The 16,546-nt window shown below is 41.8% G+C and overlaps 1 protein-coding gene across 1 annotated transcript in view; it reads left to right on the top strand.

The window, feature by feature from the left end:
• Positions 1-16,546, top strand: part of PSMB7 (proteasome 20S subunit beta 7) — a 58,374-nt gene that overhangs the window by 22,007 nt on the left and 19,821 nt on the right. Inside the window, exon 6 of the mRNA XM_055400936.2 lies at positions 8,066-8,124. Within this exon, the coding sequence (XP_055256911.1) occupies positions 8,066-8,124 (59 nt within the window). The remainder of the gene's footprint in view (positions 1-8,065; positions 8,125-16,546) is intronic.

A 16,546-nucleotide genomic window follows, 5' to 3' on the forward strand; every position in this document is an offset into this window, starting at 1 on the left:
TCTGGAGCATCATTCACCTTGTCCTAGTGAGGTGCTTGCCTCCGGAGCAGTTTGGCAGCCCTGCAGGGCTTGGAGGGCCTCGGTGAGGTGCTGGGGGAAAGCAGGGAGGAAGTGCAGAGCTGTGCATGTCCTGTGCATCGGTGTGTTCCAGAGCTTGCTGCCCAGAGGGCACCTGGGATGGTTGGTTTGAAACTATGAGTGAGGAGTTTCACCTTCTGAAAAGTGGATGGGCTAGAGCCACCAGTGAAAGTTGCTCAGTTGTGTCTGACTCTTTGTAACCCCGTGGACTATAAAGTTCATGGAACTCTCCAGGCCAGAATACTGGAGTGGGTAGCCTTTCCCTTCTCCAGGGGATCTTCCCAATCCAGGGATCTAACCCAGCTCTCCTGCATTGCAGGTGGATTCTTTACCAGCTGAGCCACAAGAGAGAACCACCAGACCTAGGTTTGAATCTCGGCTACCATTACTGCCTTTAAATTAGCTGAGCCTCAGTTTCCTTGTCTGTGAAATGAGGAAGTACCTGTACCACATGAGTTTAGGGTCAGGGACAGAAAAATCCTTGGTAATTATTTTCCCTTCCCCAATGTGAGAATTTATGAGCCTAGAAATGATTAGAAAAGCAGATTTCTACCTGCTGATTTTCTGTGAGTTTGACTTGAGAGAGCAGTAGGTTTTAGAAAATTATTTGTCTTTTACAGTTTCTTCAGCATGTCTAATAAAATAGGTTCTACAATTGCTGGGTTTGATTTCGTACTTTTAGTTAACTCTGACATGTATAAAAGTATAATTTCCTGTTTTTTTTAATCCCACTGTCCTTAAGCCATATTAATGTGGATGTTTTTTAAATATATAGAACAGGTGAAAGCAGTATCTCAGTAAAATTTTCTTGATGCATTTTGAGTTTTGTCCTGAGATGGATTGTTCTCTTAGAAACTGGTTCAAATTGAACTACTAAAGTAATGCTGATAAACTAAGATCAGAAACACCCTCAGAGGGTTTACAAAATGGAGAGTAACTTCACTGTTTTATTTAATTTTTTTGAATGGGGCTATTTAAAAATACATACTTTGGTACTTGAGTAGTATTGGTAAATAGTGAATGGCATCTGTTTAATCATTTAAAACATTTAACTAAAATCCCAGTCTCATTTGAATTTCCAAGCAAAACACAAATTAACTGTATCCAGATGTGTGTTAATTGTTCTGCTGAAATCTAAGCAAAAAGTTGGAAAGCATGATTTTAGGGCTAAAGGAGTTAAGAAAACTAGAGTTGTTTTCATGCTTACTTGCTAATCTTAATTTCAGGCATTTGGGTTTGCAGTCTGAGAGACAGCATGGGGAACAGAAGCCGTGTTGGACACTTTAGATTCAGATGATTGGGCTCATGCTCCCAGATTTGCTAATCGTCTGCTGTGTGATCTGGGCAAGTTCCTTGTCTCCAGGATTCAGTTTTCCTTTCTGCGAAATGGGGCTGCGTTACCTGCCATGTCTGAGGAGCATGAAAAACTCTTGTGACTGTGCTTTGAAGTTTAATAAACACCAGGTCCACTGTGTCTGTTGGGGTCCGTTTAGTAAGTTGGTTGTCACATGGCAGACTTCTGGATAAGTGAGATCTGGCTTGGTGCTGGTATGCTGAGAGGACTTCAGGTTGGTGCCTGCCCTAAGGAAACCCTCCCAAGTGGTAGAGAGACATTATATATTTATTTATCTGTGACAGTTGATTGCTGTTGTTCATTGGGACTGTTGACTCCTGCATGGGTTGACCTGCAGGCCCCTCTCTGCCGATTTCAGGACCAAGCTGCCTGCTGCTGCTGCTGCACAGCAGGACTGTGACAGCTGGCAAGGTCTTGGTCTTCGGGGATATCTTTTTTCAGCCCTTCATGATGTCGAATTCTTCAAGTGTGTAAGTAATTGTAAGTAATACAGTGTCTTTGAAGGAAAATAGGAAAACACAAGCAAAAATAATACAGTGCAACTCAGAAATAAACATAATTTTAAAAAACTTTTCTTCCACGTGTGTATAATATGTATTGTATAAGCATATCTGTTAATTTTGCTTCAGAACATGTTTTTCCCTCAGTAATATTGTATTACAGCCATTGCCAAGAATTATTGTTGCGTTTAATCACCATGTGTATGAATTTGTTTGTCTCCCCTGTCGTGATTGTTGGTGCTGGACCTTTACATTTACCTCCAGTCTTTGTTGCTATTGTTTTGTTTTCTGTCGTCTAAACTGTGATCAGAGTGTCGTTTAGGTTGTTACTGTTTATTTCTTTGGGATATATCTCTAGCAGTAGAATTGCTGGTTTGGTGGGTGCCTGTAGCTCTGTGCTTTCTGATTGATGCTTCTAAATTGTGGGTTAAAAAAGTTCCATTTGTGCTTCTACAAGAATATGTTAGATTGCCCTTTCTACTACATCTTTGTCAGCACTGGGTATTATTCTTTATAATGATTGCTAAGCTAGAAGTAAAAAAAAAAAGGCTATTTAGTTTCTATTTGTATTTATTTCTTTGATGACTAGTGAACTTGAGCAGTGTCTCTAAATGTGTATAGACCTCTTTTTTTCTTCTTTGTAAACTGCTGAATGCCATTTTCTCTGTTGGTGTATTGATAGTATTTATCTGTGAACTCTTTACTTTTTAATGCCCTATGTGTTGCACATATCTCTGAGTTTCAGGACTTATAGTTTACATTGTTTACAGATGCTAGTCTTTTTTTCTTTTAAAGCCAGTGGCCTAAGTGTTATTAATAAGACATACTTCATTTTGAAAGAGTGGCTGGAGATGTGACCCTTGTGGCGTTTGTGCCTGAGCCCCCTTTTCCTGGAGGTCTGCGGCTGGGTGCCCCATGGAGTCACCTTGAATGTCTGTGGGTGAGTCAGGCCCTGGCAGAGGTGGGGAGCAGACTGTGCTTTCCGGGGCATCTCTTGAATTCTTCTGATGAACACCAAACCCGGATAGCCACGGTAAGGCAGTGCGCACCCAGGTGGCCGCAGTGGCTCTGGCAGTGCAGAGCCGTCTTTGTCCCCCGTGGACGATAGGGTGGCGTTGTGTGCCCTGACCTCCATCCCGGTCTCTCCCTGTGGCTGATGGCCGAGTGGTTTGGGAGGTGGTGGTTGAGCAGGTGGGTGTGTGCGGATGACATGGAAGAGCTTGGAAGGGACAGTGGATGCAGAGGTAAATCAGTAACTAGGTGGCCATCTCAGCATTGTGCACACCCTCTCTAAATGCTAGTCCCTGAATTGTACCTGGTTTTTCTGATTTTTTTAAAGATCTTTGTTCTAGAAGCAACACTGGCCACTTAGTAATTGTGGGTGGCTGACAAAGGCAGACTTGGTGGAGGTTGCTAAGGAGCAGCTGCTGCTGCTGCTGCTAAGTCACTTCAGTCGTGTCCGACTCTGTGTGACCCCATAGACGGAAGCCCACCAGGCTCCCCCTTCCCTGGGATTCTCCAGGCAAGAACACTGGAGTGGGTTGCCATTTCCTTCTCCAATGTGTGAAAGTGAAAAGTGAAAGTGAAGTCGCTCAGTCGTGTCCGACCCTTAGCGACCCCACAGACTGCAGCCCACCAGGCTCCTCCATCCGTGGGATTTTCTAGGCAAGAGTACTGGAGTGGCTTGCCATTGCCTTCTCCGATAAGGAGCAGCTACCTGGAAACTACTGAGGAGACAGAGCTCCGGTGGAAGAAGGCAGAAATCCAGGGAGGGTATTTCTCTCCTGTGAATGTCATAGAGCTCAGACCTGACTGGGACGTATAATAGGACATGGTTTTGTGGGTTTAAAGCATTTTTTCCCTTTTGAAAATTGACTTTCTTTACATTTGATTTTGTCTTATGTTCGTTTTAGTATGGTCAATTAGGTAATAAATGTTCTGTTTCACTTTATCAAGACATTTACTGCTGTAGTCACTTTTCCAGGGCCCACTATTTCCCCAGCTCCTCCATTTGAACAGTTGTACTGAAATCAGCCCAGCCTAATTCAGCATTTTTTTTTTTTTTTTTTTTAGTGCTCACTGTGTGCCAGGGACTGCTAGGTCTGGGGGATGCATCTGTAAAGGGATGGACAAGTTGGCAGAGATGAAAGTGATCAACTCTCATCTCAAGATGTGGTGTGGTGCTTAAGAAAGGCTTCTGGGGAAAGTCATCTCTCAGCTGAGGTTGGACGGGTGTTTCCGAGTTCTGTGGATTGTGAGGGGGCAGAGGGAGAAGCATGTGTCAAACATAGGCTTGAAGTGGTCTGGGCACTTAAGAAATCATTGTCAGCTTGGTGTTGGTGGGGTGTCAGGTGTGTGTAGATACTGGGAAGGTGGGGGTGGCCAAGGGAGCCAGAGACCTGGTCATGGAAGGTCACGCATGTCTGCTTTGAACTGTATTGTGGCCTGTAGAACTTTCTGTTTGAGTGAATGACATGGGGTCACACCTGAGACAGGAATCCTGGCCTGTGCCTGTTAGTCCTGTAATCCTAGACAGGAAGCTTTATCACTTCACTGGGTTGTTATGAGGATGACAAAATGACAACATCAGATATGTGGCCCATGGTGGGCGCTCAAGCAGAAGGCTCTTGTTTCCTGTCCTTGGATGCCTTCTCTCTCCTGTTAGAGGAGTTGAGGGGGACCTCTTGTCCCTTGCTCCTAGACCCCTTCCTGCATTTGTGGAAAGCATAGGCCTTCTGACATCGGTTTCCTTCACCTGACAACGCCTGCTGTCTAAAGCAGCAGTCCCTGTGCCCAGCCCACTGCTCCCTGGCTTTTCTGTTTATTTATTCCTTGATGGGAAACCAGGCTGTTCTGACTTAATTGTCTAAGGTGGCCTTGCTTTTGGAGTAAAAAAATGAGAGGATTTTTCCTTCAGAGGGATTTTTGCCTTGATTTTGGGTATGAGAGTAATAGGTTAGTAGGTTTGATGCTGAAATAATTGGAATGTCTACAGACGTTATAATGGTTTATAGGAAAAATGAGATAAAATATTTAAACATTTTGTGAGTCGGATGGCTGCCTTATTAACATGAAATTTGTCTTGATGGTTTATTGTATATAGTTTTAAGTAGCGTTGAGATGAAATATGGGAAACTTGAATGAAATTATATTTAAAAAGACAAGTCTCATTGAGTTTACCATCTTTTTTCTTTTTAATGGCCAACTCCTTGTTCCTTTCCCTGGATGCATTGCCTTGAAATTATGTGACGATTTGCATGTTGTCCTCTTGCCATTTTGGGTGATTGCAGTCATATTTGAAATTCTGTCTTCTTTATTCTGCATAGCGGACACACATTCAGAGTTTCCCAGAAACCTGTTGACCAAGTCACTGCACTACGTTTCCTAACACTTCTGTGTATTTCTGAAAAGGGGGCGCCAAAGTCTTCCTTTCCTAAAATGCTAGGAGCAGGAGCTAATTTAATTTGCAAGTGATTTAGAAATTGTTTTTAGTGTTGAATTTCCCTTTCTTTTCAGATATATTTGGAGTCTGCTTATCTTTGATCTCAGAGGAAACAGCATCAGGCAGTTTATCAAACTCTTGTTTTCCTGAAAACTTCTCAACTCTGTGCATGTGTGTGTCACCTGTGTGTGTGTGTGTGTTTGTTGGGGAGTGTGATATAAATGGAGAAGCAGAAGTACAGTGTACTAAGGATCCCTGTGTCCCTTCTATATTTACCTCTCCTACACCTTCCAGCTCTAAAAACCACGGTCTCTGATAATGTGAGAATCATCAACTACATTGGTAGACATTTTCTTTTCTACGAGTTTAGATTTAGTATGTACTTCCACTTAGAGAAATTTTGTCTTCAGTACTGTTTCTCATGAAAAAAAAGCTTTCAGTAAAGGAAGAATTACTATATTGGGAGGGAAATATTTTTCATGTCTTAAAATTTTAGATGAAGCTAAGCAGAAGGAAATATATGTGCTCAGGAAAAGTAAGAGTAAAATTAATTTACTGTGAAACTGTCAAAGAGAAGGTGGCCCAAGGAGAAAATACAGAGCTTGTAGCCTTTAGGGGAAAATGCCTTTAAGGTAAGTTGAGTTTTTCCTTTTACAGTAACTGATTACAGTTTTCCACAGATGTGTTACCTCTTAGTAAATAGCCATCTTTCCCCTGTCTTTTTCCAACGTGTATTTCTGACCTCTGGTGCGTGTATCCTTGGGCTCTTTGCAGAGATATTCTTGGACCAGGCTGGGAAAGAAGTATTTTTTTTCCCTGTGGTTTCCTTATTTGCAGTTTTCTTGTTTCTTCGTGATAGTTGTCCTTTGTTTTCCACACAAAACCAGCTTGTTTTTTACTATGGAGTTCAAGATTGGTTCTCACTCATGCCTTAAAACGGAAGCTTAGGTTACTTCCTCACCCCGCCCCCGCCCCGATCCTTGAAACTTAGAGTAAATGTGTATGTCTTAAAGCACTGGTGGACTTTGACTCTGTTTCCAGGTTTTCCAGGACACATATACTATGAAATTACAAGGCTTGATTTTGGTAAATTTGTGTAGATACATCAGTTTTATTTGGGCGCACTAGTTTTATATCTGTTTAATTCCCGTTTCCTTTCCAAAGGGCTTTTAATATCTCTTCAGGTTCCTTTTTTTTTTTTCCTTCTTCTTTAAAAGAGGAGAAAAAAATTGTGAGAGGGGAAATGGGGTTGCCTTTTGCTCCCAAAGCCTAAATGAATAGTCATTGCCTGTAATGCCGTCTACACTCGTCGCTTCCCACTGCTTCAGATGTGATGTATCCAGTGCTGTGAAGGTAATGATCCTCAACCGCAGCAATATTCCCTAACAGGAGCATCTGTCATATTCATCTGGATTACCATGTTCATTGATTTGTGTCTGTAAATCTGCTGTTTCTACCCTTTAAATTTGATCTATAATTGGACCTCCTTAAATGGTTCAGATAAGCTAGTCTGTATTTTCTCAATGCAGCAATGCTGTCAGCTTCTCCTTTTTCATTATACATTCAGCAGACTTGATAAAATCAGCAGGACACCTCATTTGAAACTGTTTAATCGCTGCCTTTTTCCTTTGCTAAACCATTGAGGTGGTCAAGCGGTGTACACAAATCATTTTAAATAGAAAATATGGTTTTCTCTGTGACCCAGCTAAATGGATAGTGTTATGCAAAACAAGTTAAAAAGTAATAAATGCCAAAAAAATCTTCTAATTGGAGTAAAAAATTGTGGGCAACTCTATCCTCTCTCCAAAAGTAGAGTATCCTGAAATATTGCCAGAACCCTGTAAAGACAAGATGATGGTTTTCTAAATATTCTCTGGTTTCTGAACAAAGCCAGTTTAAATTTTCCAGTGGTGCTGAGCTGCCTTTTGCGTCCCTTCAAAGGGAGCCCGTCCTTATTTGTAATGCCTTTACATCCTGCTTTTGTAGGGAGAAATTTGCTATCTGTTAATATCTATGCAGCATAACCTTTCAGCCATTTGCTATTGTGATAATAAATTTTTGTTTCTTTGTCATTTTGTCTACTCAGCTGTTACTCTTCAAAGTATAAACTAAAAATAATAGCTCTAAATAAATGCCACATAATAAAGTGTTTTACAAATGTAGCTGGAATAACCTGGTGGCTGAAACGTGCAGTCCTATTACCGTTGCTGTTGCTGTAGTTTCTTCGCCATGTGTCAGGGTGGCCCTGCCAGGGCCAGCTCATTAAAACAATCTCTTCTTTCTAACTGGCTTGGTATTTAGCGCTATACCCAGCAGCCTGCCACGGCACAGTTGTGGAGCACGAGAGTCGCAGCACAGGATATATGAAATTTAGTGGCATTCACTTTTTTGAGCAAATACAAATTATCCATAACCTAATTTTCTTGCTTCAGGACTTCACTGTGAATGATTTACAGTTACTCCTGTGAGTAGGTTAGAAGTGGGGCCGATTGCAGGTTTACCTGAGATAGTGGTAAGGGAGACCTCAGGCTTTTGAAGAGCAGTGTTAGCCTGATTTTTGTGGCCCTTTCATATTAATGTTTATACCGTGCTTGAATGTGACGTTGGGTGTGGTTTTGCCATTTTCGCTGCCCCACAGTAAAGAGAGTTGGTAAATATTCCTAATAAAGATGCATCTTTTTTTTCCTATAGGTTCTGGCTCCTTGGCAGCGATGGCCGTGTTTGAAGATAAATTTAGGCCAGACATGGAGGTATGTAAGTCCCTACAGTTCTGTTCTCTTTCAGATGATCTTTCTCGTATGTTGGACATTTATGAATTGATCACTGACGCCTCCAAAGTTTGAACAGCACTGCTGCTGTTAGTTGGAATGCTCTTTGGCACAGGTACTGTGTTTACTGAGAAGACTGGTTACTCAGGATAGCATCACTTTGGAGTGGCCCTGCTGTGCCCTCCCTCAGGCTCGGGGAGGCTGCACTGTTGAGTTTTTTCCGCTGGCCTTTGGGCTGTCTGGGCGTCTTCTTGATTGTAAATGTGTGACAGTGTAGGATGTTTTCTTATGCATTATCACAATGTTTCAAAACAACAGGTTTTCTCACTAAGAATAGAGTAACCATGTATGTACAGCCTGTCACACACACCTGGCCTGAAAAGGGGGCGGTTTGAAGAACCCCTTCGAGTGTTCTGCATCCGGCAGAGAATGGGGATGTACCCTATATGTAGGGTCTATTCTCAGAGCGTAGTGTGTCTCATGTCTCATGTCTCACATATAGAGATCCTTTTATTTTCTTGGGTGGTGTCTTCTGAATGACATTCCACCTGTGCCTGCTTTAATGGCAGATGTACCCTCCACTCAGAAGCCCCCCTAGATCTCCAGGAACAAGCCACTAGTCTTTCACTGTCAGTTTTGAGGGAGTGTTCCATGTGCTTGGATACTTTGTGGTCCCACATTACTCCTCTGCAGTGCTTTATCCTTGCGGCTGAACCAGCTCACAGCCACATTACGTTCTGGAGGCAGCCCTCATTATCTGCCCTTGGTTTTTTGATAGTTGTTAATTTTTTTCATGGAGAGTATCAACTTGTTTTCAACAGTTACTAGGCTGTTTCGTGAGTGGTTTACCCTGTTCCTTAATGTGTAGGTTTCTGCTGTCCCTGCTTTTGCAGTAGTGTTTTGTGTAGACACCAGAGGGTATTTCTGGGAATTACTTTTTGACGCTTTTTGCCTAATCATCTTTGGAGAAGATTGCATGTTTAAAAAAGTTTGTCCTTCTCTGGCTCATTGTCATCAGTGTCGAGTGCCCTTGGAGCACTCATCTCAGGTTTGGGCCATGTGCCAGGAGAGTGGAGGATGTAGGGCCGTGGATGCTGCCCAGCCAGGACAGGGTCTCCTGCCAGAAGCCACTAACCACACCCTTGGTGTGTTGAGGAGAGCACACATAAGTGACGTGGTCACTAATGGCTGGTTTTCTTTCCTTCCTTGGATATCTGCAGGAATTAAAGCATGTGATTAAAGATAGAATTCAGCTAGGTATTTTGTTCTAGAAACAATAGTCTTGCTCCAATTAAGAATAGTAAACAGCTCCAGGTATCAACTCTAAATGAGATTAGAATTCCTTTCTCATTTCTCAATGTGAACATTTATTCCCATATCAGCATTATTTTTTGTTTGGAGTTCTTAAGTACAGAGGAAAAATAAGGTGTACTCGGTCATTTAAAAAGAAAAAGAAAAAACGATCTCCTAGGCTTCAAACTAAAGGAGAGGAATTCCTAAGTCTCCACAAATCCGTTAGAATTAGCACAGGTACAGGGAGAAAGAGTCTGATGATTTTCACTTAGAAAGTCACCTCAGTAATGTCAAGCCCTTCTTTAAACCACATTAATCTTTTCAAATGTTCTTGAAAGCTATGTCTTTTTCCAATTGATTGGGACTTCCGTATGTTAAAGAAAAATGAGAATTGCAGAAAAAGTTGAAAGCATGAAGTATATTAAAAGTGACTGTAACACTCTGCTAAAGTAATTTTATATCATTTATTTAGAGTTTGGAGTTGAAGTGATTCAAAGGCCATGAATACAATATTTCTGTGAAGGGAAATGTGAATCATCCCTTCAATAAAATTTCTGATATTATCGATCTGAAGAGTGTTTCTTAGATCAATTTTATCTGTAGTTCAGACCACTTCTGAATTAGCTGTGAGACTTTGAAACAGGTTGACCAAGTTCCCATTTCATATTGTTAAATAAATTTACTATTTCAGGTGAGTGGTTTTTATTCTGTGAAGTTGTTGAAACTTGACACAGACCAACTGTCAACAAAAACCACTTTTATTAAGGAGAAGGTAGTAATACTTGCTTCTCCAGTGAAGTGAGATTAAAAGTAAATAGAAGGCATAAACAATAATGTACTTTACAAATCTAAAAGGATGTTAATAGAAACTGAAATTATTGTGAAGACCAAGCAACTAACTCTGGTCACTCTGCTTTCTATTGGTGAAGATTAAGTGATGTTTCAGTGGAAGCTGAGACTGCTTACAGAGGTTGAGAGGACCCTGTTTTAGTGACTTTGTTGTGAAAGAGAGCTCGGCCAGTGTGACATTCCTGGCTCTGTATTTGCATAGAACTCGTGGAAACGTTTGGTTTCAAATTTCCAAACTTTTTATTTTCCCTCTTTCCAGGGAGGCTTTCTTTCTGTGGCAAGAAGCCCTCTATAACTTTTCTTTCTTGCCTATTTTGAGACTGCAGGATTGGATGACTAAGTCTGCTTATTTCCCTTCAGTAGGGGAAAGGTTTCTGGACGTGTCTCAAACAGAAACCCAGGAGAGTGTTTCTGCCTCTCAAGTCTTGCATGGATTGCCAGGACAGTAACTGCTGCTCACTTCACAGAGAATTGCATTGGGAGGGGTCAGTTTTAGGCTATCATAATTACCAGTTGTTTGCCAAACAATGATTTTTAGGCCAAACTCATGAAACAAACTCTTGGCTTTATTGTTAAATTAGAAAAAGCCCATAGTCTTTTTTGTTTAATATAAACTGCAGACCTGTGCCTTAGACAGTGCTGGTCTAGACTATAGTATTTATGGACTGGAAGTTCTTCTTTCCTTAGAAACTTTTAATATTTTCTCATTGTCTTCAGCTGCATGGTCTGGTATGGTAGCCACCAACCACACATGTCTGTTGAACACTTATGGGTGGCTCGTCTGGACTAGGAGGTGCTGCAAGTAGAAAACACATCCCAGATTTCAGAGACTTGGAACAAAAAATTTAAAAATATATCTTGTTAGTAGTAGGTTACATGTTGAAACAATACTGTTTTAAGTATATTGGGTTAAGTAAAAATATCAGTTTTTTTCACTTATTTTTACTTTTTTAAATGTAGCTACTAGAAAATTTTCAACTACATATATGATTCACATATTTTCATTGGACAGGGCTGGTCTTGAACTTGTCATTTGCACATTGCATTTAAGAGTTCTGCCATGTCTGGGTGCCACCTGTACTGTTAACTTCTCTTGAAAATTTTCTTTTTCATCAGCTCACTGTTCTATAAATTGAGTTATCATTTACACATAAGAAAACGCACAGAGATGAAGTATGCAGTACGATAGATGTTGGCATTTGTAATTACCCAAGTAACCATCAGTCACATCAAGACAGAGCATTTCCTTCGCTGCAGAAGTGCTCCTTTCCTGTCAGTTCCCTTTCCTCGCTTCCCTCCAGCCACTCTAGTTCACCTTTTTAATTTAAATTTATTTTTAAAATACAGTTTATATCCATGAAATCCTGGGTTTGATGTGCTGGTTATTTTTCCCCCCAAGACACATGAAAATGAGTGCATACTATTAATATAAATAAAAAATGTATTCACGTATCACCATCATGAGTAAGCCCAGGGGTATGAATATTAAACTTTAGGAAACACAGGTCTGCATTCCTGCTCTACTTCAGCCCTTCTCTCCTGCCTGCTTGTCTTTGAATACAGTGTGGACTTGCTTGCGGATGAATCCTTCTCGCTGCTGGTGTCTGTCTGTGTTCCTAGGCTGCGTGGTACCCAGCGTCCCATTGTTTTGTGGCTGTTTTCAGGGCCGTCTCCCCTGCTAACTGAGAAAGGGAGACAGTTGAGGGCAGGGTCATTAAATCATCTCTCTTCAGCTCCTTATGTTTAGTACACGTTTGTAGAGTCGAGACAGGATAACCTGGAGCTAAGGCAAAGTCTGTCATCAGAAACCACCTGGAAAATGGAGGGGACTTTTCCTTCTTCCCATCTGGGAAGTGCTGAACCTTTGTGTGTGTGTGTGGTTTGGTGTTTTTTTTTGAGATACAGAAGAAGATAACTAGTATATTTTTCAAGTAGCACATAGTATTATTGAGAGCAGAGTCCCGAAAGCAGACACCCCGTTAAGTACACAGGCGAGGTGGAGATGGGGCAAAGGGCAGATGCTCATTGGGAAATTACAGGCCAAAAACCAGAACGGTGAAGCCCAGCTGAGATTCATAAATGCCTAGGATGGGCCTCTGCTGTTTGAAGTAGTCTGAACCAGTGACTTTTCGCAGGCAAAAGCTCTGACTCAAGGTTTTAGAGCAACTTCTGGTAACTGTGTGCATTTAAGGCCCATGAAAAACCTTTTACGATTCTTATCCAGTTGTGGCCCTGACACTGCCTTTCCTGGTCTTGGGATGCTCATCTTCTCCTTGCTGTTAGCCTGGAAGTTCTCTGCTGTGCTTACTGTTGGCTGTTTCCTCACGCATAGTATGGTAACTGATGTGTAGTAGGTAGTCTGCCCGTATCTGTCGAATGAGTGGGTAAGAAGGCATCAGAAGCAACTTTACTTAGGTGGTCCCAGATTTACCTTCCTTTGAGACAATTTGATAACCTCACCTTTAGTGTTACCAGACTGATAAAAATGAAGGCATTAAAAAATTATATTACTGCTGGTAAATCTCATGCTTTGTTTTTGTCAGCAAAGGTGCTTATTCAGACATTGTACCTACGTATTAGCAGAGAAGTGGGTCAGTTATATTAGAGTGTTTTTTTTTTTTAGGTGATGATGCATTCCATGGAGTTATTGCCGTAGGATTTTTTTTTTTCCGTATTGTTAAGGCTGGCATACGGAGAAGGCATTGGCACTCCACTCCAGTACTGTTGCCTGGAAAATCCCATGGATGGCGGAGCCTGGTAGGCTGCAGTCCATGGGGTCGCAAAGAGTCAGACATGACTGAGGGACTTCACTTTCGCTTTTCACTTTCATGCATTGGAGAAGGAAATGGCAAACCACTCCAGTGTTCTTGCCTGGAGAACCCCGGGGACGGGGGAGCCTGGTGGGCTGCCGTCTATGGGGTCGCACAGAGTTGGACACGACTGAAGCGACTTAGCAGCAGCAGCAGCAAGGCTGGCATAAGAACTGAGCCCCTTATCCTGGTTATTAACCACAGGCTGGCTAGATAGGAAATTAGTGATAAACACTGGCCTTCTGAGTCCACTTGCCAGTTAAGTATAAGGAATTTGATCACTGTACCTGGAAATATGAGGTTGGCTTCTTGCGAATCTGTATCTTGAAAATTGCTGAAATAAAAAATTTTATTTTAGGGTGGGGAAAGAATTAAGGCAATGAATCTGGTAACTTAGGTTCATTTTCCTTCCATCCTGTTTCTTTGTAAGAAAGGGATGTTTTCATTTGGCCCAGTGAGAAATTTAAACTCTTGAAGATTATAATTCATTAAAATGGGTAGAAGATGAATATTTAGTCTGTCAAGATCAATACTGTCCCCTCTTTGCGCTAATTGTCAGCAAGCGAGTGAGGGCCGCTGAAGGGTAGTGGTGGTGCGGCAGGACCCTCACATCACAGGGAGATGATTCAAAGGCAAACTGTCCTGCACCCTCTGGTGTCGACTTGCAAATTAGCATCTGGAATCTAATTAAACAAGCTTAATGAAAGTAGCAGCTGAATGCTGCTGGAAAAGACAATCAGCTTTTTCCCCCATCTCTGATACATATTCTGTACTATTGAAGTTGGTCACCAAACACATCATGTGAGCACAGTTAAAAAAATTAGCATTTATTTGAAGAATAGAAACTGTTTTTCATTCTGTTATGCATTTGGCATGCTCCGGCGTCCCATGAGAGCCGTGCCACAGCAGATAGTGCACAATATTTATAAATCCGTGACAGGCAATAATAGCAACTTGAAAAATTCTTTTGCTAGAATCTCAAGTTGAGAGCTGCCAAAAGCTGAGAGGATCAGATCTGCAGTGGCAGCTGCTGTGCCCTACAGTTAGAATTCTAGACTTTGAAGATGCTCAACTTAAAGAAATGAAGACTGCAGGCTTAGCCAATTTTTGCAGGTTTCTAGAGCTCTGGCTCTCTGCCTTTTGAAGATGAGTTGCTGAAGCTTCTACCACTGCCTGAGGCGTGCTAACACCAGCAGGATCTTTTTTTTTCCTCCAGTCTTAGTGTGTCTTCAGTTTTAAGTAGCACATGCTTAGTCAGTGCCAACTGTGATGGTGCTTTCTCTGGTTGCAATACTGAGGGATAAGCTCTTACCCTAACCCTTCAGAGGGAGGCTGCGAAGATAGATGGTGACGTATACAAGTGCCACTTCAGCCGTCTGATTTATGGAGTCATATTTCATCACTCGGCAAGCGCTGGCCTCTGGAGAAGCCCTTATAGATTGCTAAAGATGTGAGCTGCTATCGCCCTAAAGGCTTGTGGTTACCTCACAAACGTGATGCCTAACACCTAGCTACAGAGGAAACAGAATTAATCTGTCATTGCAGGCAGCTATAGATCCACTTTAATGAAAGAGTTCATACCAATATGGTATTCTGATAGCAAATTGTAGAAGTAAGTGCTTTTTGTGTGTGTTTAAGTCTAATAGTAGAAAGACACCGAAATTTTGGATTTCTTTGTATTTTTCAGATGGACAGTGATGTAAGAGAGTTGCATTATTTTGATCTAAAAAAAAAATCTGTTCAGTTTGACACATAGACTGATCCTGAAGGGAAACACAGAGCATGAGTTCAATGTGGTCACATGGAAGGGGTCACAGGAGCTTAGGAGCTGGAGGATTGGGCTGTGAGTGTGTTTCCACTGTACTCACCGCATGACTCTGGGCAAGCCACGGCCGGCACACTTCATCCAGACGTTGGGGACCCAGAGACCTGTCTGTGGGTTGTTGTCGGGATTAGGTGTGGTCTGTAAAACATTTCAAAGCTCACACAAAATTGGCTTTAAAATATGGCAGCTGCTTCTGTGTTTTCTGTTTTTTTAGTAATTCAGTAGTAGGATACAAACGTCACATAGCAACGACTAACGTGATTATTTGTACTTGTGTCAGACTTGATGATTTATAACATGGTGTAGATAGATTTGATTCTTCTTTTTCATCTGAAAGCTTAAAATCGGAGCCAGGCCTAGCTAGTGGTCATAATGGCAGTAGAAGAAGGCTCTTTAACACATAACACAGGCTGTGGAAGTGTTCACCTTTTTGCTAAAGGGAGAAGGTATTGAAAACACAGCAGTCATAATAGCTGATGCTTTTTGAGTGCTTATGCTGTGCCGTGCTCTCTCTAACAGCTTTGTCTTCATTGTCTCATTTACTTTTCAGCAATTGGGTGGGGTCTGTACTTTGTTATCCCTGTTATGTTGAGAAGAAAAATAGGGTGTAGGAAGGTGAAATATCTCACCTGAAGTCCCAGAGCTGAGCAGTGACAGAATCATGGTTTGAACCCTGGTCAGACTGGCCCTCCGATGCGATTGGTCACCGTGCTCTTTTGCCTCTTTGTAGGCCTGTGATTCTTTGACAACAGTGGGGAAGACATCTTATTGCAGGTGAGCAGAGGTGTGGGCCACTCGGACTGTTCCTTTTCTCTGATGAGGTCTTGTGAAGACTGCAGGAATCCAGATGAGTGTCAGAGGAGGTGTATTAACCTCTTCGGTGAGCTCAGCAAGTGGAAGGACCCCAGGGATAGAAAGAGACAAAGTTAGAAATATGGAGATATTGGGAAATATAAGTAAGTCATTTGGCTGTGGAAGATTTTTTTCTCTTTTCAGAATTTATTCTCACCTTTTAATTGTCCTCTCCTGGAAATATCCTGAGATTGTTTTTTCCCCCAAAGTTTTCAAGTATTTACAGAGGAGCTTTTTCTCTATATATAGCTAATGTTCAGATGGCATAGCCTTCTTCAGATTTAGTAATGAGACCAAAAATCCTTTAAATATTGGTGAATGGCATTTGTCCATTTGAGGCAAATCATGAATAGCTTGAACCAAATATGTAAAAAATAAGCAAGACTATCATATTTGAATAATGAGGTGTTCTTTTTACCCCAACTGCCAAAACTTTTTAATCTTTGTCAACAATTGTTCTGTCCTCCGTCTTATTTAGGTTGCATCTGTGAGACTCTGAGCTCAGGAGCCCTGACAAGCGGCATATGAATTCTGTATTCATTAGTGATCTTGATCCAAATGCCTCTGTCCCTGCCACGGGGGCTCAGGTGTGGAAGCTGCTGGCTAATCCCACCAGCTGACAGTCAGAGGTTTAATGACTCCATAGGAAGGTGACCACTCGCTGGGAGGTTTGCTGGCGGAACCCACACAGCAGACAATGGAGATCAAGGAAGACGATCAGTGTTTAGCTGAAGCACCTTCCTGTGTGACTTGAACCCTGCTAGCATCAAACGGA

This window comes from Moschus berezovskii, chromosome 11 (genome assembly GCF_049115385.1).
Source record: "Moschus berezovskii isolate FMDL1 chromosome 11, NW_MosBer_1.0, whole genome shotgun sequence".
NCBI lineage: Eukaryota > Metazoa > Chordata > Mammalia > Artiodactyla > Moschidae > Moschus > Moschus berezovskii.